The sequence below is a fragment of the Xiphophorus maculatus genome, chromosome 7 (assembly GCF_002775205.1).
Source record: "Xiphophorus maculatus strain JP 163 A chromosome 7, X_maculatus-5.0-male, whole genome shotgun sequence".
In the NCBI taxonomy this organism is placed as follows: Eukaryota; Metazoa; Chordata; class Actinopteri; order Cyprinodontiformes; family Poeciliidae; genus Xiphophorus; species Xiphophorus maculatus.
This window is the reverse complement of record NC_036449.1, coordinates 6,015,756-6,042,297: the sequence shown is the minus strand read 5'-3', so window position 1 is coordinate 6,042,297 and position 26,542 is coordinate 6,015,756. Positions and strand designations below refer to the sequence as shown.

General features: G+C 39.5%; 1 protein-coding gene across 1 annotated transcript in view; it reads left to right on the top strand.

The window, feature by feature from the left end:
* tbx15 (T-box 15) overlaps positions 1-26,542 on the top strand; it is a 53,033-nt gene that overhangs the window by 16,484 nt on the left and 10,007 nt on the right. Inside the window, exons 4-6 of the mRNA XM_023337645.1 lie at positions 11,757-11,928; positions 22,470-22,637; positions 22,902-22,966. Coding sequence (XP_023193413.1) covers positions 11,757-11,928; positions 22,470-22,637; positions 22,902-22,966 — 405 coding nt within the window. The remainder of the gene's footprint in view (positions 1-11,756; positions 11,929-22,469; positions 22,638-22,901; positions 22,967-26,542) is intronic.

Genomic DNA, 26,542 nt, shown 5'->3' with positions numbered 1-26,542 from the left:
AGCAGGAAATCAGGTCAGCTCCAGTCTGTTAGTAAGCTTAGCCTTTCGGTTTTATTAAACGCACATCTTTTTCCTGGACGGGTTTCAAAACATCAGTCCTTGGCGAACTCTTGCTGCCCCTCGTTGTTGTGCACGTCTCATTTAGACCGTCTGCCATGTCGGTCATTCGGAACGTTATTTGGATTAAACAAAGATAGTACAAGTTGGTATTTTTGCCCCTCACGCCACTACTGTGAGGAAAAGAGAGAAAAAGGTCACCATGATCATTTGGACTCTTTAAGAGAGAGGGGGTGTGCGTGTGTGTGTGTGTGTGTGTGTGTGTGTGTGTGTGTGTGCGCGTTTGTTTGTAATACCTTGTGGGGACCATTTTCCTGACACATATTACACTGTGGGGACCCACTGCTACTTGTGGGATCAAAGTTTGGTCCCCTCAAGGAGAAACCCTGTTTTTGGGTCAGGGGTCAGATTTAGGACTAAGGTGTGAATTAAGTTTTGGTTAGGGTTACTCATGCAATGGTTAGGTGTTAGGATAAGGGTAAGGTTTAGGCTGTAGAAATGAATAGAAGTCAATGCAAAGTCCCCACAAAGATAGCCACGCAAACATGCTTGTGTGTGTGTGTGTTGGAGGACGATGTGTGTGTGATGGATCGCTCTGGATAAGCTATAAGACTGATATCCTGGCTCACAGTGCCGTTCCCTGAAGTCAGAGCCAGGGACAGGAAGATTGAAATGTATTCATCATCATCATCCCACGGAGAAAAGCGGCAGAGCCAGCAGCGGCTGCCTGCGAACAGCACCACTCCCAGCATGCATCACTGCAAAAGTGGGGATTTGGAGGAAAAGAGAGAGCACGACAAAAGAAAACAGAAGGCCGTTGCTACGGCGCCGAGAGGTAGACATGATCGATTGTGTGAAGAGGCTGAGAGAAGTGTGAGGTTCCTTTGAGATGCCGCAGGATTCTGACACAAATGAACCGAGTTGATATTTAGAGCTGCTTTCACATTTCTTGGCATCTTTTGGACAAAACAAAAACACAAAGCGAATACAGAAAACCTATTAGAAAAAACAAAATCCAACTTTTGGGAAGAAAATTAAATGTGAAACATTTTGTTTACTTTAAAATTCAACTATTCGAATAGCTGACAATTCCTAAAAGCAACCAAACCAGTTCTTATTTACTTCAATTAGTAATAGAAGACCTTCTGTTTCCCTGATCTATAATATGATGAAACCTGGAGCTCCGTTTCTCGTAGTCAGTCTTCAAAAAGGGGAAAGACGAGAATACACACCGTTCAAAGAGAAGGCAGTCTTGAAATGTCAGGAAGCCTAACTCTATCCTTAACCATAAGCAAATAAATTGCTTTTATTTGCTCAGATCTACATTCAGAGAAATAATTGGAAGAGTTGAAATCAGCTGGACCTGTGAAAAAGCAAGGCTGAAATGAACCCATGTCTGTTATACAAGAGAAGGAATTTGATTTTCAATCCACTTTTATGGTGTTATGGTATTTCATCAAAATGTGACATATGATCAGAAAGGCAGTAATTACTCCTGCTGCTTCTGAATTTATTACACAAATGCACCAATTGCCACTGTCATGCATGGACACAAGCACATAACGTACATAAAATATGAAGATCTGTTTTTAACTGATCAGTGAATCAGGTTGTTAGCTTAGCTCTGCAGTCGGTTACCATAGAAACACGCTACTCACAGCTTTTAGTTTTAAAACATCGAGGAGTTCCTGTAGTTTCCGTTTTACTCCAGATTAAATTTTTACAAAAAAAGCTTGATTGGTCTTTCTCATAAGTGACAGTAGAAGTGTGGCGGCCTTCTTTCAGCCAGCTGGTCAACAGTGTGCAGCAACAGCCACACGTGAATTAACTCCAGGACTATCTTTTGCATCTTATATTTAAACCGTATGAACGGCATGATGGGAAATTTAAGTGGTTTTAAATGAATACATTTTAGAACCTCTGTATATCTCTACACTTCTGTCTAGCGGCGCTTTCACTGACCGTATAATTGCACAATTTGACACTTTGAAAATAAATCAGCTTAATGGAAACATTGCAGTTTTGAAAAATCTCTTACATTTCTACAAAAACTCGCAACGCTATGATGAAGCGTTTCAAAGTTGGTTTATTTTGCAAAGTTGAAAACCTTTTTCACATCACTAGTCACATGATCAGCAACCTGGACGTCGCCACTGATGTTCCTCAGAAGTGTTACTCTCCTTTTATAGGAAATATCAGAAAATAAATAAAACAAAACATGCAGCATTACGACAGGATTTCTCCAGATTTTGAAAAACAGCTGGATGGTGGAGCAGTTGGTAGGACTGTTGTCTTGCAGGAAGAAAGTTCTGGGTTAAAATCCTGGCCTGCGTTGATTTCGCATGTTCAGGTTCTTTCTGGGTACTCCAGCATCTCTGCAAAAGGCCGATAGGTGTGAGTGTTTGTGTGTATGGCTGTGTGTCTCTGTGTTGCCTTGTGATGGACTGTTTGCTATTTGCTGCTGGCTAGTCTGAAGGAGCTGAGTGGGGGAGTTGCATTGGATGGCTGCGGAAGTTTGGAAACTGCAGCTCAGAGGAGGAGCTTTGTCCTCTAAGGCGGGGCTAAGTCCACCCAGATGTTTTGAACAGCTGAATGAGAGATTAAAGGATTTAGCAAACGTGTGTGAAAAAATCAAGGCAACACCCCAGGTATGTTTCTGATGAAGAAATAACATTATAACACAATGGAGAGCTAAAAAAAATTGATTTTACATAATACTGCTCCTTTAAAAATGACAAAAAAATAAATACACAATATTTTGCAGTAATCTGAAGATCTTACCATATAACAGTTTTAAATGTAGACCATGATGGAAAATGCTTTCTAAATTTTAATAACATTTTAAACAGTTCTGTTAACTTTATTTATCAGAACACAGTACTATGCTTTTAATGTGTAAAACAGATAAGCTAATTTATTTTAGTTATTTTTTTTCTAGTTAATCTTAACTATGAGTACAAACACCACTGGCACGCACGGCCGACTTTTTACATATGCAAAAAGTGGTCAGGGGTCAAACAACTCTGGGAAAAAGTGAAGGGAATATTTCATCTGTTAAATATTAACATCAGTAGGTGAGATTTCCAAGCCAGACTCTGATTTCTTTTTGTAAAGTTTTACACGTCTAGATTTTAAAGTTGATAGTTGAAGTTAAGTCCATGATTAAATCTTACTCACAAGACTCAAATTTTTATAGTTATGTATTTATCTTTGCTACAGTAGAAAGTCTTCAAGTAGAGATCAGGCTTTTCTTGGGCGGATACTGATTCAGATTTTGACCAATTTAGATTTTTCTTTTCACTGTGACAGACCAAAAAAAAAAAAAAAAAAAAAAAAGAAAAACTAAACTGCATTTTTCAAGTTCTTTGATAGAGTTAGTAGATTTAAATCCACCAGAAAAAATAATCAAGGAATGACAAGTATTCAAAAACTTTTAAAGAATCAGACAAAACTTTAATTTTTATAACAACATTAAAGGAAATCCTGGAGGTCAATGTGTTTACAGTCCCCAAAATATTGGGAATTTGTAGCTTTCATGTGTTTAATGAATTGATTTATTTAAATTTTCTTTTTACTGTTAGACCAGGCATTCACCAATCAGGGAAAAACTACTTGAATCTGATCTCTAACACATGGATTGATGCATCACTGCTAACATTCCCATATTTGCTTTGATAACTCAAGGAGTTAAAAGATGTTTAAAACTTCGGCTTGAAACTGAACAGAAAAAAGGTTTAAAAGAAATTAAAACCCTTAATTTAGCCAGAATTACCTTGAAAATATGATTCTGATGAAGGAACAAAAAGCATTAGAAGTCTGCTGCATGTCTGAGGTGAAACTTTATTGATGGGATTGAAGCAGGTCAGTTCAAATGTGTTGCTGTGCGAGAGTAAAATTTATTAAAGGCAACATAAGACAAAGATCCGTCATCTCCTCCCGTCTGCAGAGCAGATTTATTTACACCAGACTTATCAAGCAGAAATGAAAACGTTCATAAAAAAACAGGACAGATTCTAATAATCTCACTGTTACAATCAGATCATTCGATTTGACCTAAAAAAACAACACAAAGTTTCCACCGGAGCGTTCTGTAGGCGTTCCGCTCTGCAGCGTCTCCCACCAGCAAACCAAGACATCATGGAGGATTTTTAGAGGCCAGAAAGGTCTTGTAAAATTAAATAGGATTTTCTTCCAGGCTGGGGAATTTACCACAGGGCTTTGTGAACCCAGCCGGCCTCTGTCACTGGTGTGTCTCACAGTGCCTGGGAGTTTGCCGCCTGGAAATGTGGGGCTTTATTGGGATCAGTCCTGCTTTGCACAGTGCCGCTTGCCCCGCTTCAGCAGCGCCTCATGGTCCTGCTCATCAAAAGCTTACATTGCAGTGATTACTTATGCTGAACAACTTGCTTGGGAATGTTTAATGTCAGTGATTTTAGTGCCTCAATTCCTGTGTGTAGCAAAACATTTCATAACTCATCTATTTGATTTGGAAACACACTTACAACTCTGGAAAGTCTCTCATCATTATTAAAGATTCTAGCTTAAATACAATCCAGTTAAGACTGTTTTACCAACATGAGTCCAAGAGTCAGTATAGCAAAACTGGATTCATTACAGATTTGACCCAACATGCTAAGTTAAGTTTTTAACCTGAAAAGTTGGTTAAAGTGACCAGTGTCTAACATGGAGGCTACCAGAGGTTGAGTTACAAGAGATAATCCAAACTACTAACACATTTGCAACAATGCAATTTCTAAAACAGCAAAAACTCAAAATTTATACTCAATATATTTGAACAGCTTAATATTGCCAATGGTGCATTCTGTTTGTGTTTGGAAGTTGGGTTTTCCATGTTTCCAGTTGACGTTTTCCCGTTGGGAGAGTCCAGAGTCACAGCTGCTAGCTTAGACTAGCTAGCTAAACGTAGCAGCAAAACATGACTGTGAGCTGTAGTGAGAGTTAATTGTTTTCCAACTATCCAGACAGTTTGTGATTTATTAAACCAGCGTTACAAACCTACTGTGAAACATCTTTGTGAAAATGTCTTTTAAGTCTTTAACACAAAAAGAGAGAATTAACTCGTATTGCTAATGGTAGCTGGGGCTACAACATGTAGCAAATGTCACTGGTTGTTGAAATTGGAAGAGGAATGTGCTTGAATCATGTGACATCATTCCAACATCGGAGCAAAATCCTTCAGTTACCATGTTGACATGAGGGGGGTACTAGCTTGCGCTAATTAGCATCAAAAAGCTAAATTTGTTTTTATTAAGCAAACCCTTCCTCTTGAGTGCCATCAATACAACTCACCATGATTACTGGCATTATACAGCATTAGTTTACCTTTGTATTATTACTTATTTCAGGTTCAGTGAAGTTTAATCAGGTCGCCATTCAACATGGCCGCCTGAAGGACGAGCTTCCTCGTCATCTTTTTGCTAATCCGAAAAAACTAGGTTACAGTTTTGGACTCGGTTTTGCTAAGAGTCCCAACGGCATAAACCCAGTGTTTAGGTCGAACTAAGTATCAAATCTGACTCTCATTCTTCACAATTATGAAAATAAATGCACACACTCACATTAAAGACACGTTCACAAATGAGAAACAGCACTGCACCTGTGAGGGCAAACTGTGCTGCAAGTAAGCCACTCACCGCATTAAAACCTTACTTTTTACAAAGCTTTAAAAAACTATATAACCAGTTTGAGTATGAAGGGAATTGTTAAGCTAAAATTAGTCACAATGACGCCAGCTCAAAAATTTAAAGAAAAAAAAAAAAAAAAACTCTTCAAAAATCACAGTGATTTTGTTTTTGTTCACCAGAATAGATCTTTTTCAGAGTTTACCAGAAAATTCATTCCATCCAAACTATCTACAAAATTTGATTTTAATCCAACTCTCCATCCAGTTTGTGTGAATCTCTTATTTCTGGATATTATTTGTCAGATTACATTTGTGCTACCGGTGCTTTCAGGCCAACATTAAGGCCTCCAGAGGCCTGGCCCGGTCTGAACCCCAAACTGAAGGTCTGACTTAAACACGATTCTCGTATTAGTCACGTCAGCGGTGACCAAGAATGCTCTGAGAGCGAGGAGTGAAAGCTGAAACATATCGACGGTTGTTGGTCTTCATTTATACGGAAATCTGAGAGGACACATTGGCTCTCTCAATACTTTTTGGCCTTTTTTTTTTTTTTTATGAGCCCGAGCCAAACATTCAGCCCAGGATGCTCACTCTGTCAGTGCAGTAACTCAATATACGGGCCGATCTCGCGCATGCCAGCCTAACCGTGGGCTGGCATACGTGCGCATGCTAAAAGTGCACAAACACGCGCTTTTAGAAATTACTTCTTGGAGCCACATGTGTGTGTGTGTGTTTGTGTATGTGGTAATGTAATATAGGGTGAGAATCTGAGTGCGCATTTCAGTTTAGTTTTGTCAGCTGTACGGCTTGGTGTTGGCTGAGAAGTCGTAAAGCTTGCCCTCCTTCCCCCTGCACTTCTCTCATCCCCATCTGTCCAGTAAGAGTGTCACATAAAGTCCAATCTTTATTGATCGTGCCGGTGCCAGATGGCGGATTTATGAAAGATGAAAGCGAGAGGACTAATCAGATTTCCAGTCCTGTTTGGGGGCTTGAGTTTCCTCGTTCCTTAACACTTTCCCTGCTACGCCGAGCGTAACCCTAAACAGCGCTCCAAACAGGAAATTGCAGGAACGCCTGGCACCCTTTGTTGAGGTCTGTGCGTCTGTGAAAGGGGGAGCGAGGCCATGAAGGTCAAAGGTCGCAGAGAAGATCGCGCCGTTGCAGTGACAATGTGACGGCGAAGACTTAGTTTTTTTTTTTTACTGTCCAGATATCTGAGTAAATTATTAGTTTTGCACATTTTAACCAAACTGAATTTTAATTACAAAGTTTTTTTTCTTATTATTTTCCTTTTACAAACTGTAGATCCCAATTTCTCAATTTCATGGGAAACCCTAAAACTGATCCGAAAAGCGATCACCAGCGGTGATAGTCTCGCCGCTATAAACGTCTGTAGTTCCTTTCAGCCGAGAAGCTAACGCTCATTCTTTAGCTCGATAACGCAAGTTAACAGCAGTACACGATTTGTATGACAGATAAAGTTGAATCTTATCTATAAACTACTTGCTAAACCGTCTTCAGTGGTAGATTAAACATCTTAATTTGAGAGAAATTACATTTTTCCCAACACAGATGCTAAACATACAGTATATGTATCAGTCATAAATAAGAACTGGAATAAAAAATAAAGCTGAAATGAAATCTGCACTTGTTTAAATACAAGATAGCAATACAGCGCAGCAAGGTGCTGCAGGAAGTTAGAAAAGTAAAACTTTGACGTGCAAAGCCCACTGGTGGTGTCGGATTAGCAAAAAAAAACAACAACAAACAAACAAAAAACCCCAACAAACTAACAAACAAAACCAAGTTCTTATTATTTTCTCTTCAATAATCCAAACTAGTGAAACTTTTTAAACGTCTTCATTACAACTAATTAATAATTACAACTAATCTCGTGACCTTTGACTCTTTATGCATTAAGGCGGACATTTTCCTGTACATAATGCATCATTATCAAATTTGCAATTGAAACAACATTATTTTTAGCATAGTATTTAAAAATGTAACAATCGTTTTTCATGCAGCTGTTTATTTACATTGGCTATAGTCTTAAAGGGAATACACAAAACTTCTTTTTGTGGAGAACTTTACCATATTGACTTGACTAAAGTCAGATTTTAAGGTTTGTTCGTCTTTAAAAATGTACAGTTGCTGGAATATTTTCTTAGATTAAAACACAATGCAGATAAAAAACTATTAGAAAAGTTGATTCTGACATGGCTCATGTAATTACTTTGAACATAGTGCAGGTTTATAAACCAAAAGTTTGATCTATTATCAACTTCATCCATTTGCTCTCAGCACATAGCACAAAAAAAAAAGAAGTAAAAAACAAAAACAGACTTTATCAGGACGCTCACAGAAAATCCGTCTGCTCTGAGAGAGCCTCTCAGACTCTCTGGGTTGCAGATAAGGCACGTTTTATGCGCTGCTCATGTTTACAATCCATTTATATTTACATTTGTGCGGTTTAAAGCGTACATAGGAATACGTTGATGGAGGAGTGTAGAAAATTTGCACTTCACAAAAACACTTTTCTCTGCTGCCACGATGCATCTTCAGGACTTAACCCGCTCACTCCCTCCATGTCCATGTCCGTAATGTTTGCTTTAGTTTGTTGTTGCACCGTCTTAACTGATTTTCTAGATAGAGTGCTTTGGAAAAGTATTCAGACCTGTAGATTTTCTTCCACATTTTTGTTGTATTACAAAACTCAGGGTATTTTAAGGAAACGTAAAATCGTAGCCAGTATTTTTGGTCTAGTTTCTATAATGCAAATATCTTAGAACACCTGAAATAAGACAGAGCTAACTCATAAGTAACCTTTTAATAAGATATAGGAGCTTGTTTTAAGTCAATTATTTTTGAAAAATGGGAAAAATGTTACGAGTGAAATAATCTGCCAGTGGAACTAGAACTAACACTTCTTCCTCAATATTAAGGAACTATTGACTTAAAACAAGCCCCTATGTCTTACTGAAAACTTACCTTTTGTTAGTTTTTATATATTTCATGTGAAATAAGATATTTGGACTAGAAACTAGACTAAAATACTTGGCAAGATTTTGCAACAAACCTAAACAAAGTTTTGATTGGGAAGTAAGAGGAAAATGATGAATTATTTTCAAAATGTAGTCCGACTATGCGTGTTGTCAGTTCCCATTGGATACTTCCTGTAAACCACCATCCGCTGCAGGTTTTTTTTGATCGTATAGCTCCTGTACGACAGAATTTGTGTCTCGTTTGCAAAACCAGCTCAATTCCTGTAAGATTGGATCAGTTTTGCAACTTCTAACTTTCTTGCATGATTTTCCCTATGTTTATCTCCATCCATCTACCTATCAACTCCAAACAGCTTCCCTGAGTTTCCATGCATCCACCAAGTTTTCCCCCATAGGAACAGCGTTCTCGGTGTCATGCAACACATTCCACGTTGCGCTTTGTTTCGGTCCCATCTGAGCTGAGCTCTTCGTTCCACGTTCTTGCTACAGTACATTTTACGACTTTCTTTCAACGACTTTCTTCGTTCCGTTCCCCCATTAAGGTCAGATTTGTGGACTCAGCAGTCAGTGCACGTCCTGTCAACAGCTCCACCCAGGGGGAGGTGGGGAGAGGGGTCCAGAGGGCCGGGATCGTCAAATCCAGGCCTGGAGGTTCGGTGACCTGCAGCTCTCAGATGTGTGCCCGGTTCAGCACACCTCAATCAAATGGCTGAACTACCTCCTCACCATGCATTCAAGTTCTCCAGAGTCCGGCTAATGGCCTCATTACTTGGCTCAGGTGTGTTGAAAGCGGAGGCACATCTGAGACCCGCAGGACTCCGGCCCTCCAGGTCCGGATTTGAGGGTCCCTGCCATAAAGGCCCGGGCTTTAAATTAGTGGTTGGACTCGAATCAGACTTACTGTTGAGTCAATTGGACGGTCTGTGGTTGATTAATTGAAGTATAAGTCAACAAAATAAGCAACGTTTTCAATTAGAGGACCTTTTTTTCTGCTAAGTCATTGAATGAATGCACATATGATAACGATATTTATTGTTGTCAATGTTATTCAGGTTATTCACCAATCAGATTGGAGCAAAGTGCTATTATACCTATTCATCTTTCGAGTAGTACAGAAACCCTAGACCATTCATAGAACCTATTTAGAAATGTGGACGCTAACATTAGCATCGGGGACATCTGTGCTAGTTGCTACATGTTTAGCACTGAGATGCTAGGTTAAGAAAAGATAAACCTTTCTTAGTCCCACAATAGAAAATTTAAGCTGTACAGAAAAAAAACGAGACATTAATAAGAAAGAGGAACAGAAATTAATAACATACTAAACAGTACAGTGTAGATAAAACACCATACAAGCTAAAGCTAAGCTGTAAAGATAGTCTTGATTAGCTCCGCTGATAGGCTAACTCCTTTTAGCACAATAGTCTTCTCCAGCGTCCAATAAGATCTTTTTTGTTTTAGCAACAATTAGCCCCCTGTGCGACGAGAGAAGCATCTTTGTCATCCATTGTTGCTTGCAGATGTCGCTTGTGCGTTGGATTTACGGATGTACCAGAAACACGTGAATCGTTACTTATCAATCAAACTTAACACATTAAAGTTTTGGCTGTGCTTAAAAGTTTTAAGAACTTTATCCCTGGTACACTCTTTGGCTCCGTGTGAAAAATTGTTCAAAACTATTTGCCGTTTTTCTTCGACTTCGCGATCATGCATATTGCTTTGTCTTGCTCTGTGGCGTGAAATCCCAATAAAATACATTGGAACGTACGTTCATATCGTGACGAAATGTGAAAAAGTTTCAGGGCAGTGAAAATGTTTGGAAGACCATTTCTGATATGCCTGTGTGGGGTGAGAATGTGACCATCCTGGACCAGAAATATCTTCTGCCATGTGTGACGTTTGTTTTCTTCTTACACACATATGTGGGTTTTGCTTGTGGCAGAATGTATAATTTTTTTGCCTCTCTTTTGTGTGTGTGTGTGTGTTAAACAGGGTGGTGCAGCCCTTCGAAGGCTATAACAAAAGGCCCAAATGAGAGTCTTGTCCATGTTTCAGCAGTGAGTGATGACTTTGGCAGAGACGCTGCAGATAAAACACTTTCAACTGAGCTCAGGGCCAGAACTAAAAGCAAACAGCTGTGCTCCTCAATCTCTCCCTCTCTTTTCCCGCACTTATTTCCAGCCGTACTCTGCCATTCTTCTTCTCCTTCCCCTCCCTCTTACTTCTTCTACCCCTCCGTTCGCTTTATTTGCCTCTGAGTTTCTCAACAAGCCTCCACGTTAGTTAGCCTCGCTCCACTCTCTACCGTTGTCGCTACTTTCTTTGTCCTTTTACTTCTTCCTCCTTTTGTTATTTTTCTCCACACCAAGGAACTAACTGAACTCCTATGTTTTTGCAAAACTAACACTAACAATACTTACTTCTTTTTTTTTTTATTACTCTCTGCTTTTTCCCCCTCCCCATCTTCCTGCTGTTTAATGGGTGGAACTCCCCACAGTACCAAAACCTTGTGCACAACATCATCAAATATTATGGCCACGCTTAATTGAAACTGCGCAGCCGAGCGTGTGACTGCATGTGGGTTATTTTATGTTGGCCTTGTTGAATATTTTAAGTGGATTGGAGAAACGGCGGACTGGATTATTATTATTATTATTTTTTTTTTTGACGTTTAGGGCTTTTTTTTTTCTCGGCAGAGAGAAACAAACTCTTGACGCCTTTCCAGGTTTTCAAGAGCAGGCGTCATAAGAACCAGACCGACCGTGAACTGACCTCAGTGAGGTGACATGGTCTACGTTAGAGCGTCGCTAACGTTACGTCAAATCTTAACACCGGGTGCTAACAGAAGCATCAGAAACAGGCATACAAAAAGGAGCTGAAAATAGTTTTGGTAATGGTGATATATTAAAATATTAAACAAATAAATAAATATTTCAGATTTAGCCGTCTTTATTTCAAGTCAAACATAAACTTTATAACGTGTTTTAGTTGGGTTGTTATCCAGACGTTCACGCTGCGGTTCTTGTTTCTTTTTTTTTTTTGGTTTTGTGCAGGTACGTGTACCACAGCTCCAAGTGGATGGTGGCGGGAAACGCGGACTCCCCGGTGCCGCCGCGGGTTTACATCCATCCGGACTCTCTGGCTTCAGGAGACACCTGGATGAGGCAGGTGGTCAGCTTCGACAAGCTCAAGCTCACCAACAACGAGTTGGACGACCAGGGACACGTAAGAAAACGTCTTTCTTTTATTTTTAAAACCCCCACGTCACCCGGTGCTCAGTGTTACGTCATCATTCATGTAGTTTGAGTCAATGTCCGTAATGTTCTAGTAAGTCCAGCCAGCAATTCCATTAAATTCAAATTTAAAATTACTTTATTGATCCCGAAGGGGAATTTTGGTGTTATTGTGGCTCATATTAATTCAAATTCTTTAAACAGTTGTTGTAGGTAGTGATGGCTGTGGGCTTGAAGGGTCTCCTGTAGCAGTCTGTGTTACGGGCAATTTGAAGATACCTCTGACTCTGTTTCTCAATGGCAGTCTCATTAAGATGATGGTGGGTTTCCATCATTGTCTTGATTGTTAGTACTATTATTATAACTCCTGACTTCCTGTTTCCTCAATTCTTTTATCCCCTGTTCAAAAAGGGAAACACAAGAGAACGTGCCATTTAAGTGAGGCCTATGTCTCATAAAGTAGGTTAAAAAAAAGAGTTGAAAATGGTTGGAATGCTTAAAAATGTATGGAAAGCCATATTTAATTTCATTACCAAAACACAAATGAAACAAAACTCCCTTTCTGACAGCTGTGTCAATCGTTTCGCAGTGAAACTGCACTAACGGCTTTTTATCTCCTCCAGAAGAAAAAAGCAGTGAAGCTTGAGCCTAAAATCGTCTGATTCTGGTTTAGTTAAATTAAAGTTAACTGTCCTGAAGTGGGTGGAGAAAGAACGCCACAGCAGAGTTTTCTACATGTTCTGCCTCTCCGTGGCTCTACGTCAGATTCTACTCAGTCGACCACAGCGTCCCGCTTCACCCGACAAACTTTTGCTCTCCAATGTTCAATCTGTGATTTTCATTTCCGTTCCCTTTTGAGTCTCGCATGGTGCCGGAGCTGGGTTAGCCGTCCTCGGATGGAAATCTTTTTCTGTTTTTTTTTTTTATGCATTTGCATGAAAGGAAACTTGAAAGGGAATATCTCCGTGAACCCGATGCGTTCGTGACTCACACGGCCGTGAGACTTGCTCAAAATCGATTTTCTCTCTTCTGTGCCACACGCCGCCCTCCCACGCTCTTTTGTCTGTTTTGAAGTCCGCGTCTTGAACGGGAAACATATTAGAAGTCTGGAATTTGAACCAGTGTGCTGAATTTAATACATAATATTTATTCCCTCTATGCAGCACAAGGATTTTGTTATAAAACGGTTCGGGTAAAGGCACATAATGACTGAAGTTGATTTGTATTTCACTCAAGCAGCGACGCAGCTAGAACTCGAAGTCTCACCGCAATATGCCTGATTTACTGCCTCGCTCACAGGCAGCCAGTTACAAAGGTAGTCAGCTGAAGTGAGTTTCTTAGTGGTTCTTGGCCGCTCCGAATGGATAATGTGGGTTTCATAGGTGCAATATTTAACCGTAATGCACCAAGTAAAATCATCAGCTCTTTGATTTACTGCCCTCCGTGTATCTAATCAGGCAAAGCGACTCAGACGGCTCCGTTACCGAAGACAATCGGGACCCTGTTCGCATTTTGCGCCGACCGGGATCCTCCGTGATCTGCTTGCCAAGAGAACAGCACCAGACGCGGCTGATCAGTCCACATTCACAGGCGGTCTGCTGCAGCAGGATCCACATCAGGTTCTGGCAGCCAGAATGCAAATGAGTCCTGGACATGATTAAAGAACCGCATACCGACCCGACGTGAGTGCACTCATTCTGTGGAGTTACAAACAGGGGGGATTCTTCTTCTTTGTCTGAATTAAAAATAAAAGCATCTATGGAAACCCATCCATCCATCCATCCCTGAGAATAAACTGAAGGAACAAACGGCCCAGTCAAAGGGATTCACCCGCATTTTTATTTAGAAAGTTTTCCTCTGCTCTGTTATCATCCATGTTATTTGGCTGAATCACAACAATGATGCAAAGTAAGAGCATTTGCACTGATTATACCTCAGTTACCTACTAGCCCACATTCCCTGATCAATATGACTGGAATGTATTGGAATCGATTGCATTGATCTGAGCTGAATTTGGATGGAACTGGTTTGAATATGAACTGGAACTGTTTGTCTCCTGGGATGCCCTGAGATTAAAAATGCTTTCAATTGTCGCTTTATGAATAAACTTTAGGTAAAGGTAATCAAAGTGTGCATGCTACGTTTGCCATGTCTCTGTTTATTAATTTATTTTTAAAGATAATTTCTTAAATGATCTTAAATAATACGTAAAAAAAAAAAAAAAAAGTTTTCTGCAGTTACAGAAGAAATGCACCACTCCTGAGACTGGGAGAAGGTAGAGGAGCTAATTTTTTTCACAGACGTTTGTCTTGTACTACAGTGTCACAAGATGGTGAGGGTTTTAACAAATATGTAAACAAATATATAAATATATATTTATATATATTTAATAAAAGTTACATCCTGTAGCTTTAGAGGATGTCCACAAGTGGTTATACAAGTCTAAGTCAACTTAATTAAAATATAGGTCATGCTTTCAGTTTCACTTTGAGATTCAAGTGTCCAGAATCCTGAGGTGAGTGAAGCATTTGCGTGGCATAGTGTGAGATTAAGTCCTAGTTTTGTTAGGTGATTGCCGGGATGTTTGATTCGCGGTCGTGTTTATTTTGTAGCAGTGGTGGGTGTGTGCTATCTACTGCATCTTATGTCAAAAGCAATCAAAACAAATATTGATCTAGTCTGTTGGTATACATTCCATTCTATGGCTTCTTACATAAATCGAAGGATGTTTTTGAGTAATTATGCTTTTAAAATGGAATTCCTGAAAACTAATGATCGTCATCGAGTCATATTTTACAAATTGTGTCTAAAAAATCAATCAGAAAAAAATCAAGCATGGGTAAAAACATGTGGTGTGACATTCATATCAAAAATATTTTGCATTACACAACTGTGTTGTAAAAATAGTCTCTCTCGTGTAAAGCATGTGGTACATCTGCAGTCTGTGGTTAAACCTTTAAATTTGATCACAAAATCCCAAACTAGAGGAGACGTTTCTTGACAGTTTGCCAGCCGGGACATAAATAATCCCCTTTCAAAAAAAGAAAAAAAAAGACTCCGCTTCTGTTGGCATGCCGGATGATTCATGACACTTACTTTATGTTGCCGGTTTCTCATGACACCGACTTTTCAAGGAACCCGCAATTCACAAAAAAAAAACGTCGAACAGGGAGTTTCTAACCTCCCACACAGGGAGCTTCCAAATTCATTTCCTTTAGCCCCTAAACACCCACCGGGAAAAACACAGAGTTTAAACGGAACAGCAGGAGAGGGAAAAAATAAAGACACTTCCACATGTTATTACATGTGTCACCGCCGAGCCGATGTGATCATCTGCAGGGCCCCGACGGAGCCGGGTCCTTCCGGGAACACATAAAACTGGATGCTGCCATTTTGTCGCAGCGCTGGAAATGTCTCCATCTCGGCGCCGTCCGAACGTCGCGTTTATGGCAACTGCAGTTCCCACCGAGACGACGGCTAACGTGTAGCCGTAACGTTCATAAAAGTGACATCTATTTGCTGCTTTCCCTTCTGTCGTGTTAGACATGCTGTATCTGATCTTGATAAAATGATTGCCAAGTAAATAGTCTTTGGCGTTCTAATAGAAATGGATGTAGTACCTACAGAAACGGCATCAAGATTCAAAAGAAGCTAACGCTAAATTGCTATGCTAAAGATTCTAGCAATACAATTGTAGCTCAACTCTTGTTTGGTGCTGCTTACCATTTCCTCTCAGTAATTTACAATTTAGCTTACAAAAGAATTTCAATGGAAACAAAGGAAAAGTAATGAGACAGGAGGAAATAAATTAAATAAAAATATAGCTCCATTCTGATTGTTGTGGCTACTAGCACAGAGAGCAACAATGAGCTCTCTCTCTTTATATATATAAATATACATATATATATACAGTATATATATATATATATATATATATATATATATATATATACATATATATATATACGCAACAAAGTTTTTAAAAAGAAAATAAAGACTATTGTGAAAACATCTGCGTTAAAGCACAAAAATGTGGTTTTTACATATTTGTTAAAAGTTTCAATATGTCATGCCAACCAATCAGAGCCAGGAGGAGGGTCTTAACACTGACAATCACGCTCGTGTATGCGGTGCCCCATGTCTTAATGGCGAAGACATTGTCAGTGGCTATGCTAACTAGCCTTAGCATCCACGGCAGGCTATGCTAATGCTAATGAGCTCTGGCAGGGTAGCTTAAAACGAAGGATCTCTTGTTTAAAGCAGGAGTTCTTAACGTTGAAGAGAATAATGAAATAGTTTGTAAAAAAAAAAAAGAGCCTGAAGTGTGAGAGTCACCAAAGTTTCTGGAGAAGTGCTGAGTCACTGTTCGTCAAATGAACGTGATACTGGACGGAAAGTTTGACACGGTTTCTAAAATCTCACAAAGATTTAAAAAAGTTTTGTTTTTGTCTAAATAAAAATGAATAATAATCTGCTTGGCAGCGCTGCTGACACTTTGGAAGATTGCGACTATATGGTAATAAAATTTAGTGGGGAACCAGAAATTAAGCCTTCATAACAAAAAAAAAAAAAGAAAAAAAAGAACAAAGCATCTTGTTATAATTTAGTCATATAATAAACCATAAGAAAAAAAAAAGTTTGCGCAACGCCAAAGTGGATTAAGTGTGTGTAAATTGGCCAGAGGTAAAAAGAAAAGATAAATGTTTATCTACAACTGGAAAAATTTAAATTACTTCTTAGAGTGACAATGGTGAAGCAAATAAAAAAAACCAGCCTAAACAGGCAGAAGACTTTTGATTTTTAATATTTATTTACAAGAAGAAAACGCGGTCCCTGAATGCACCACTCGCCCTCTTGGCTGTCGCTCTCTCTACCGCGTACTTCCTGCCTCTCTGCTGTATGGGAAAGTCTAATAAAACTCTGGAGCAGGCAAGACTATAACCGAAATCTTTTTGTATTTTTTCCATTTTTCCTTTTGTTGCTTTCTTTTGTTCTTTATGGTTAATGATGCGTTGCATTGTAACATATCTGGGCTGTTGTGCGAGACTGTTTAAAACTGCACAGTAAATATTTCTGAGAGTCCGCTTTGAACATCTGCCCGTCGTGGCCCACCTCCCCTCCCCAGCCGCCCCGAAAATCATGTAATTGGCCTGAAAGCGATGCAACTTTCTTTCTGTTCCTCTGCAGTTATGAGATGCTCTGTCCTGACTGGGCCCCCAGCTCTGAGTCTCTGCTGAACTCAAACCCGACCGGTTCATCTGCGCTCTGTGATTCGTTCATCCGGTCGCCGATCCTTTAAGGTCGTTATTAAGCTGCTTTTGACGCCGACCTGTGGTATGAACACGCGCGGTTGTCGATTCAAGCCCCATCCTCCCCCCGGTGCTCCTCGGAGGCGACTGAAGGGGATTATCTCCGCCGAAAATGAAAACATCTCTTCTTAACTTAATTTAATTTGAACAACTGTCAGCCTTTTGTCCCCTGGCTGCTCCCTGAGTCATTTGTTTCGAGTTAAGAGGCCGGGTCATCTGCATTTAATTCGTGTCACCTCATTTAATAAACTGCTTTCTAGTTTTGACCTGCCTCTTTGTCTTTGAAAATGTCTTTTTGTCCTTGAGAAAAAAACGAGTGTGGCTCGGAGACAGATGTCTAAATACTCCAGTTGAGTCGTATTTAGATAGTGCCGATTCACAACAAATGACGTCTCAAGGCAGTTTGCACAAAAACATAACTTTCTATATTAAAATTGATACTAGTTGTAAAACAGTACGTTAAGCTCAATTGATTTCCCAGAGTAGTTTAGAAAGTTTCTGTCTAATGAAACTAGAGATGCACCAGTCTGATGTTAATATCTATATTGTTCCTGATATTGAAAACATTTCTAGATCAGAGCGACGTTATGCTTTATTAATTATTTTTACATTATATTTATAATTCCTTATTCCACTTTCTGAAACATTTGCAGCTTTTTTAAAAACTTTTTTACATGTTTGACCGAAGTAGTTCACTTTTTTGTTTTCAGTTTCTTTATAATTTATTTTACATCGGATGTTATATTCTTAATTTCACTGACTGCACAAATTAAAGTTGTGTTGTTTTTACATGTTAGCCTGTTGATGTATTCAAATGTGCTGCACTGGTGCAGAGTTATGAAATTAATTTGTAATTCAGTATATTTATGTCTGTGTTAAAAAAACCCCCAAACATTTTAAGTCATTCAGTGATTCAGTGATGTTTTCTGTATTGGTATCGGCCGATACTGAACCTCAGATATCGGTATCAGGAGTGAAAAAAAAAGGATGGATCCAACTCCAATAATACTCCTAGCTTTTTATTTTCCCACGTTTTATGATGTTACAGACACAATCTTCTACTGTATGTATTTTATTGGGATTTAAATTTTTTTTGTCAACTGCGAAAGTGACTGTTGATTAAAACGATGCAGGATGTAATTTATTTAAGCACAAATATGCACACGAGTTCTCACTGTCTTCCTATGGACGCCTCTGAAAAAAACAAAACAAAAATAAAATGTGTGCAGTCAATGGCATTCAAAGCTCATCTAATCAGTAATTTGAGGTTCGGATAAATCCTGTGAGCTTTGTTGAGAGAACATTAGCGAACATCATCATGACGCATCGGAGAACGCGGTGGAGGCGAGACAAAAGATTAATTTCTTTGGCCTACGCGGAGAACACAATGTTCTGCGAAGAACTAACACAATACATCAACTGGAGCTACACGCCATCCTCTCAGTCAAACATGGCGGTCGCAGCATCATGCTTTGGGGAATTCTTTGGTCTCATACGTAGGGAAGCTGGTCACAGTTGATAGGAAGATGGATGGAGCTAAAAGCATAACAACACTGAAGAAAATTAGTTAAAGACGACACTTTCCGTCAGGATGACAGCCGCCAAACTGGAGAGCCAGACGATTACTACACACAAAAAGGCAGTGTCGACTTGAAAACCCAGCAGAAACTGACTTTTTTTTTTCCTTTCATGTCTGTCTTTTTTCCATCTTGAGCTCCTCAAGATGGCCGGTGTTTTGGCGCAACCGAAACACCGAGCGAAGGCAACATGTCTTCCCCCGGTGAAAAAACCGAAGACTTCTTTCTTTCTTCCTTCCTTCTGGTCAGAGGAGGGGGGGATAACAATTTGTGCGACGTCTACTGAGCTGGGTAAAAAGACACCGCAGCTCCTCCCACGGCGTTCTGATTGACGGCTGATCCAAGAGCAGAGCATGGCGGAAAAGACCACAAAAAACCACAAAAAACCAAAAAAAACGAGGATGGTAGATTAAAGCGTGCACCAGTCTTAATTTCTGCTTGTGTGTGTGTGATTGGGGGTCTGGAGGTGTAGTGTTTTTCATATTCGGAGGTGTTTCCTCTCGCCCCTGCGGCCCCGCCGCTTTGAAATGACCCCCTCTCGTTGCGGCAGGATGAGGGAAGAACTGGGGGTGTTTGGCTCTGGGGAGGTTTTCTCACCCTCAGATTAATCAGGAGCAGACCGGGGGCCCCGAGGCGAGGCTGAGGCCGACACGGTCTGACGCCTCTGCTCTGCTGTGAAGTAATCCTCCACTGAGATTCACGACGGCGTGAAGTTTTAGTCACGTACAGCGAGCCGACTCTGGGAGGAATGCGTGGAAAAGAAACAAGGACTTCATCGCTGCAGACACACCAAATTTCACCAATTGTTTTTTTTTTTTTTTTTAGTTTCTAGTGCAAATATCTCAATACACTTGGAATAAAATGAAATGTTCTGCAAGTAACTTTTCAGAAAGATATAGGAGCTTGTTTTAAGTGAATAATTCCTTAATATTGATGAAAAAGTATAGATTATTTCACTTATAGCGAGACATTTTAATAAACTGCAAGTGGAAGCAGTATGTTTTTCATCAATATTAAGGAATTATTCACTTAAAACCAAAAATATTAATGAAAAATCCCTTATAAGTTTATTTCAAGTTTTCCAAGAACATATTTGTACTAGAAACTAGAAAAAAAAAGTACTTTGTTTTTGTTTCAGTGTAAATTTCAGAAACTTATATTTTAGATAAATGAAAACCAATAATAAAATCAAAGAAAACTGCCCAGAGCAAATAAAAAAATGTCAGTTTTCAAATGATAATTTCATTAAGTTATGCTGTTCACATGAAAAGTAAAAGCCTCCAAAAGATAATAATGAACAAATGGAAACATAAATCCACTCTTTTTTTTGCCTTATTGTCTTAATTTGACCGTATTTTTAGGATTCTCGAGCCTGAACTGCATGTTTCACGTCTTGTCACAGCGTTAGACTCGACCTTAAGAGTTTCTCTGTCAGCATTTTCAGATAAGGAGCAAAAGTCATAGTTCCATCATTTTTGGCAATCCTTCTGGGTGATGAAGTGGCAAAGTGCCAAACTTTGCCACTTCATCACCACGTTTGACTTTAAGTATGTTTAGATGTTAATTTTCTAAAATGTTGTTCTAGTTCAGAGAAAACCCAGAAATTTACCTTTGACCATGAATCTGATCTTAGTGTCAACTATGAAACTTAGGGTAAAGACAGCACATTGCGACCTAAAAACATGTCCAGGATTAGACGACCGATTGTCCCAACAGATTTCTGAAAAGTCACTTCATGCCTTTGGTTTTAGGAGGCTCGATTATCGTAACACCGTTTTCATTGGACTATCAAGAAAAAAAACAAACAACAAGACGGCTTCCACTTCTTTAAAATGCTGCTGCGAGAGTCCTTACAAAAACAAAAGCCGATCAGCGTACCAGTCCGGTTCTGATGTCCTCACACTGTAAACCGAACAGAGTTCAGAACCTCACTAATGGGTCTCTCACTCGCAAAAGCCTGGACTGGGTATCTGATCTGACCGTCTTCGACGCTATAAACCATTGAGAGCGCTAAAATCATCTGAATCAAACCTACCAACCACTCCAAGAGTCAGAACAAAGCATACTGAAGCAGCCTTCAGGCTTTCATGCACCAAAAATTTGGAATAAGCTCTCTGTACTCTGCAGGAATGCTCCCACCCTGAGCTCTTTTAAAACGAGGTTAAAAACCGTTTTATTTGCTGCTGCCTACTCTAAACCAAGTCCCCCCCCCCCCCCCCTCCCACTCCCCCAAACTTCATTTTGAAATCTGTCGTATTAGCGTCAACGAAAAAGCACTTTGATTTTGCCTCGGGCCGAAAGGTGTTATATAAATAACCTTGCCTTGCCGTACTCCAGATGTAATAGGGTGTCTCATAAATCCACAGAATATTTTTTCCAGGAGTCTTGAGGATCATCAAGATGTCTTTCCCCCCCCCCCCCTTCTTTCTTTGTTTTGCAGTGGTTTTGATCTACATGGATGCCATTTTTGCCCATCCTCTTTCATACTGTTGAATCATGAACTTTGACCTTAGCAGAGCATAGATATACCTGCAGTGCGTTGATGGTTTTTATGACTCCTTGGATGAGTCATCGACGCGCTCCAAGAGTAACTTTGGTTGGTTCTGTTTGGGGAATGACGACTCGCACTCTGGTTCTTATAGATAACTTTGTAGCCCTCACTCAGCCGCGTTTCCGTGGCCAAATGTGTGCAAATATTCCACTAATGTAAAAAAAATCGCCACAGTTTTGCAATTGCGGTGTTTCCTGTTAAACAAGAAGTTACGTTTGAATAAGTTTGTTCACGCGATAAATCATTTAAAAACACGGACATTTCATTTTTGGAAAATAAACCAAATTACAGTAAAAAAAAAAACCTCATCATCCTAACAACAAAACGTTTTTTTGAAAAATGTGTTTTTTCAAAATTGCAGTGTTTCCATTAGGTGAATGGTTCCACTTTACAATACGTTTTCCCTTTTAGATATCTAATAAATAGTTCATAGATATGTTGTCTGTACACACTTTATGAGTCATAAATAACTGCTTATCATGCATAAAGACGGAGAAGGAGACTATATGCTAAAAAACAGATTTGGCTCACTATTTGGCAAAACAAACTGTAGATTTTGTCTCCTTCTTACCCTTAATTAATGCATAATAAAGAGTTATTCATTACTTATAAAGTGTTAAGATGAATTAATAACATATCTACGAACTATTTATTAACCAGCTATAATCGGAGCCTTATTGTAAAGTGGCACCAAGCGAAGTTATGTTTGAAATGTCAAATTGCTGAATCATATGTTCAATGGAAACTCGGCTAATCACCGTTTCTAATCTGTTTAGTTTTTTTTTTTAGATGTGGCCTTGATTATTTATTTACTTTTTTTTCTGTTGGAGATTTTTAGCCTACTTCATGTGGTCGGACTGGTCCTGTCCAAGTATTGAATAAACAAATCTTCTGGAATTGATTAATCAATCAATTTAATTAAGCACAATTCTTGAGGCGATTACTTTGTCCGATTTTGAGGTTTCTTTGTTGATCTGAAGCAATTAAATGTGACAAAAGTGAACAAAGTTTTTAGGATTCCTTCCAATGTGGAAAACACTCCCAGCTGTAAAACCCCTTATAGTTTATTTCTTTATATTTATATATTTACTTACAGATCATCCTTCACTCCATGCACAAGTATCAGCCTCGGGTTCACATCATCAGGAAGGACTCCAGCAGTGAGCTGTCTGCTAACAAACCAGTGCCGAGCGGGGAGGGCGTTAAAACGTTCAGCTTCTCCGAAACCGTCTTTACGACCGTCACCGCCTACCAGAACCAGCAGGTACGCAGCCCCATTTTGTTTCTCTCTCTTAGGAAATTTGTTTTTTTTTTTGCCTAGCATATTTTAAGAATTTGTAAAAAAAAGTTGTGCGTTCACAAAGGGGGAATTTTACTCTTCAGTTTTATGGATTTAGGTTTTTTTTTTTTTTGGTCATACATCTAATAAGATGTCGCATCTTACGGGGGGGAAAAAAAGTCTTTTGTGTGAGTTAATTTTGAGCTTCATCAATTTCAGAATACGTTGTCCTGTCTGCCGTTTTGACAGATCACCAGACTAAAGATTGATCGCAACCCCTTTGCCAAAGGATTCCGGGACTCGGGCCGAAACAGGTACAGAATAAATCCTGTTGGGAGTGCTTTGTTTAACTCTTTGCATCTGTTTCCATCCATCAACTTAACGTATTCATTATTTCAAAGGTTTTAACGTTATGTTCCAAAAAAATATGTACAATCTTCGCTTCTCGGCCAGAGAAGCGCTCTCGTGAGGAATGCGTCCGGTTAGGAACCCCTGCCTTTTATTCTTGACAAAAAGCTGTTTTCTTTAATCTCACCATGACGTTCTGTTGCTTAAACCCAAACCACATCTTGTGTTCTTGCGCTACCCTCTAAATAGCCGAGATCCACAGCAAATGAAACAAAAGTGGGAACAAAAGAATCACTGGCTTTCTCCAAAGAACATTGTGTATTCGCTGCCAACATTTTTCAACTTGTATTTGTCAGTAACATATGCTGTCAGAGTCACTAGATAATTTAGTTTCAGGCACATTTTTTTGATTCTTTCCTCTTTTTTATGACAAAACGTTTCACAACACCATGACGACTCACTGATATTAATCAGAATTGCTTTGTTAATCAAAGCAGATAGATGTACTGTATGTGTGCAGTATTGTGCATACAGTGCCATTTTATAGTACAATAAAGTAACTACAGTATATTACCTTCAGGTGTAATAAAATTGCCATATGTGTCAAATATGACTTAAAAGAAATTTGACTAAGTAATTTAATTCCTTGAAATTGGGCCTCTGTCTCTTTAAGAAGCTCCTGTTTTTTCTGAAACTCTGCCTTCAGGAAGTCATCACAACATGGCTCCTCTATTAACCCTTTACCAACATTTTTACCAGTGTTTTATGAAGAAGCAGCTCCTATATTGAGCTCAGCAGACGCTCAGTTCCACCAGGTGTTTGCTAGTTGCTTCTGGCTAGTCTGAAGGAGCGGAGTGGGGAGGGATACAGTTTTGAAGCTCAGAAACTTGGAAACTGCAGCTCCAAGGAGGAGCTTTGTCCTCCAAGGCGGGGCTAGGTCCAACCAGGCTTTTGCATTGCTGAATGGTTGCCATGGAGATTAAAGGATCTCTCAAACATGCATCAAAGAATCCAAGCAATGCTTCAGATATGTTTCTGATGAGGGGAATAACATTATAACAAGATGTAAAGCTCAAAGAGGTTGATTTTTAATAATGCTAGCTCTTCAAGAATTTACAGATTAGGGATTAGATTGGCGAGATTTATTAGTATTTATATGAAAAACAGAGGCATGAAGTGGTGCATCCACAATCATCTTCCTGGATGAAACAAATATTCAGTTTGACTGCCTGGTTTTTAAGTTAAAAAAAACACAAAATTGTCAGTGATTTAAATGCACAGTGTGTTAATGAGAGTAAGGCTGCCTTACTATCAGCTTCAACTTTCTGAATGTCTCACAGATTTTTATTGGCTTCTGGGAATATGAAAGGCCAGTGCAAATATGACGACAGTTTAAGGGTTCATAGCATTGTAACAACCTCCATAGGCTTGGGTTGTTTTGATAGGGATGTATTATATTATTAATATAATAATAGGAATGATCATAGATTTTACTTATGATATTCTTTATGTCTTGAGAACTCAAAGGATTGCAAAGGTCTAAAACAACAACAACCAAAAAAACACAAGAGTATATATTATTTCCATCTGCCAAGACAGGTTAGCGATGTCCGACAAGCGTGAAATAATCCGTTCTTGTAATATAAATTCAATAAAATTTGTTTTTATTGAATTTTCATCAAGGTACAAAGTGATCTCAGCAGCACATAAAAAGGTAAGCGCTTCAACAAGTAGCACAAAAGGTCACAATGAGGTCACAGAAGCAACAGGCCATCTCTAAGGTTAGTCTTTGTTAAAAATCAGCAGATTTATTCATATTGGTGGAATCAGAAAGGGATAAAAAGAATGACAAATGATTTTCTATTCAAAAACTCACAGTGACGCGACACTTTAACCTCCCTCTAACATATCTTTGTTTTTTTACTCCTACGAGGTTGCCTCACGTTGATGGACTAGCTTGAAATGTATTTTTTGCTGCTTGCCTCTCTCCTCTTTCTGACACTTTGATTTGATCAATTTTTTTGTACTGTAACATCTAAATACAATTTTCAGTCTTAGCTTGACTCCAAAAAATGAAAATAGATTTAAAAACGGGGTAAACCAAGCAGTAGAGCGAAGTATACCTTCGTTATGGTGTTACTCAGAGAAAAAATATCGCTTTTTCCCTCTTTAGCTGGTGATCATTAAGGTTATGGCTTGTGGTTCAGCTCTGGCACACGGCACACCCGTTCCAAGCCCTTATGACCACCTGGGTCTGCTGGTCCGTCTACCTCGGCGTTTAGCCGTAAATTCCTGCCCGGTTGTAAAAACCCTTTATTCTTAGAAACCATAAATAAATCCAAACACTTTCAGAGCAAAACATTTGGTTATAAAATGCTTCTGGAAACAATGGCTTTGTGTAACAGAATGTTCCCTCCCTTTCACCTCGACTAGTCTAGACTTTTTTTTTATTTTTTATTTTTCTGACCTGCAAATCACCACATCAGCAGTTATTAACTGCTGACCACATCAGCAGGGTTATTAACACCGTCTGGACTCCTCAGACGTCGTACGAAGCGCCGAGCGAGTCGGGCGTTACTGTGAAGCTCTGCATGTTCTGTAGGATTTCCTCATCCAAATCAATACAATAAAAGATTTTGTCACTACGTGTTGCCTGAGCAAAATACACGATTTTGCTAAGGAACCTCTTCCTCCCTTCCTTCCGGTCTCTTTTCTTTCGAGTCGCCGCGTCTTCCGTCAGGTCTTTGAATCCCGATGAGCATCAGCGTGATAGAGGAAGATGGGAATGAGAGGGACGTTAAACCCGGCAGACCCGCCTCACATGAAAGCAGCCTCCTTCATCTGGTCCGCATTATTAAGCGCACAGATATTTGAGACATCTTTTTCCATTTTTCAAACAATAGGCCGTTTGATTTACGAACTGGCATCGGAGTTTTATTGCAGGGGAAGCAACAGATGAAAAGATAACATAACGTGAGATATTGGTCCGCGGAGAGAAGCGAGGGAAAATGAATTTGTCCTCACGCGCGGCTTCGGATTCCATCTCTACGCCCCTTTTGTTCGCATCGCATCCCTCACCGCTCTGCTTCTGCTAACCCTCCCTCAACCCTCTGCCAGTCTTAAGAGACCGGGTCATTTAGACCCAACAGGGTTTTCTTTTTTTTTTTTTTACGGTCAGGCGGGGTCACACTGACACTTGTCGCACTCCTCCTGTGCGTCACGCTAACACCGAGGGAGGGTTGAAAACCCTCTGAATGCTTCATTCTTTCTCTGTCACTTTGGTCAGTGAAAATTACAAATATGCGCTGCTAATATTTACAATATCCGTTCAAACGTAGACCTCAGAGAAAGTTTGATGAGTAACTTTCTGTCTAATTCAGAAAACTTTCAATTCCGTCCTCTGAAGAGCTGCACCAATCAGAGTTTGTATCCGTGTTTTGGAAACCGTCGATCTGCTAATACCGATTCTACCTGATCTCGGTTTAATTTTAGGAGCTGGGAACAGATAAAACATCTCATCCAACAGGCTGGACGAAGGACAA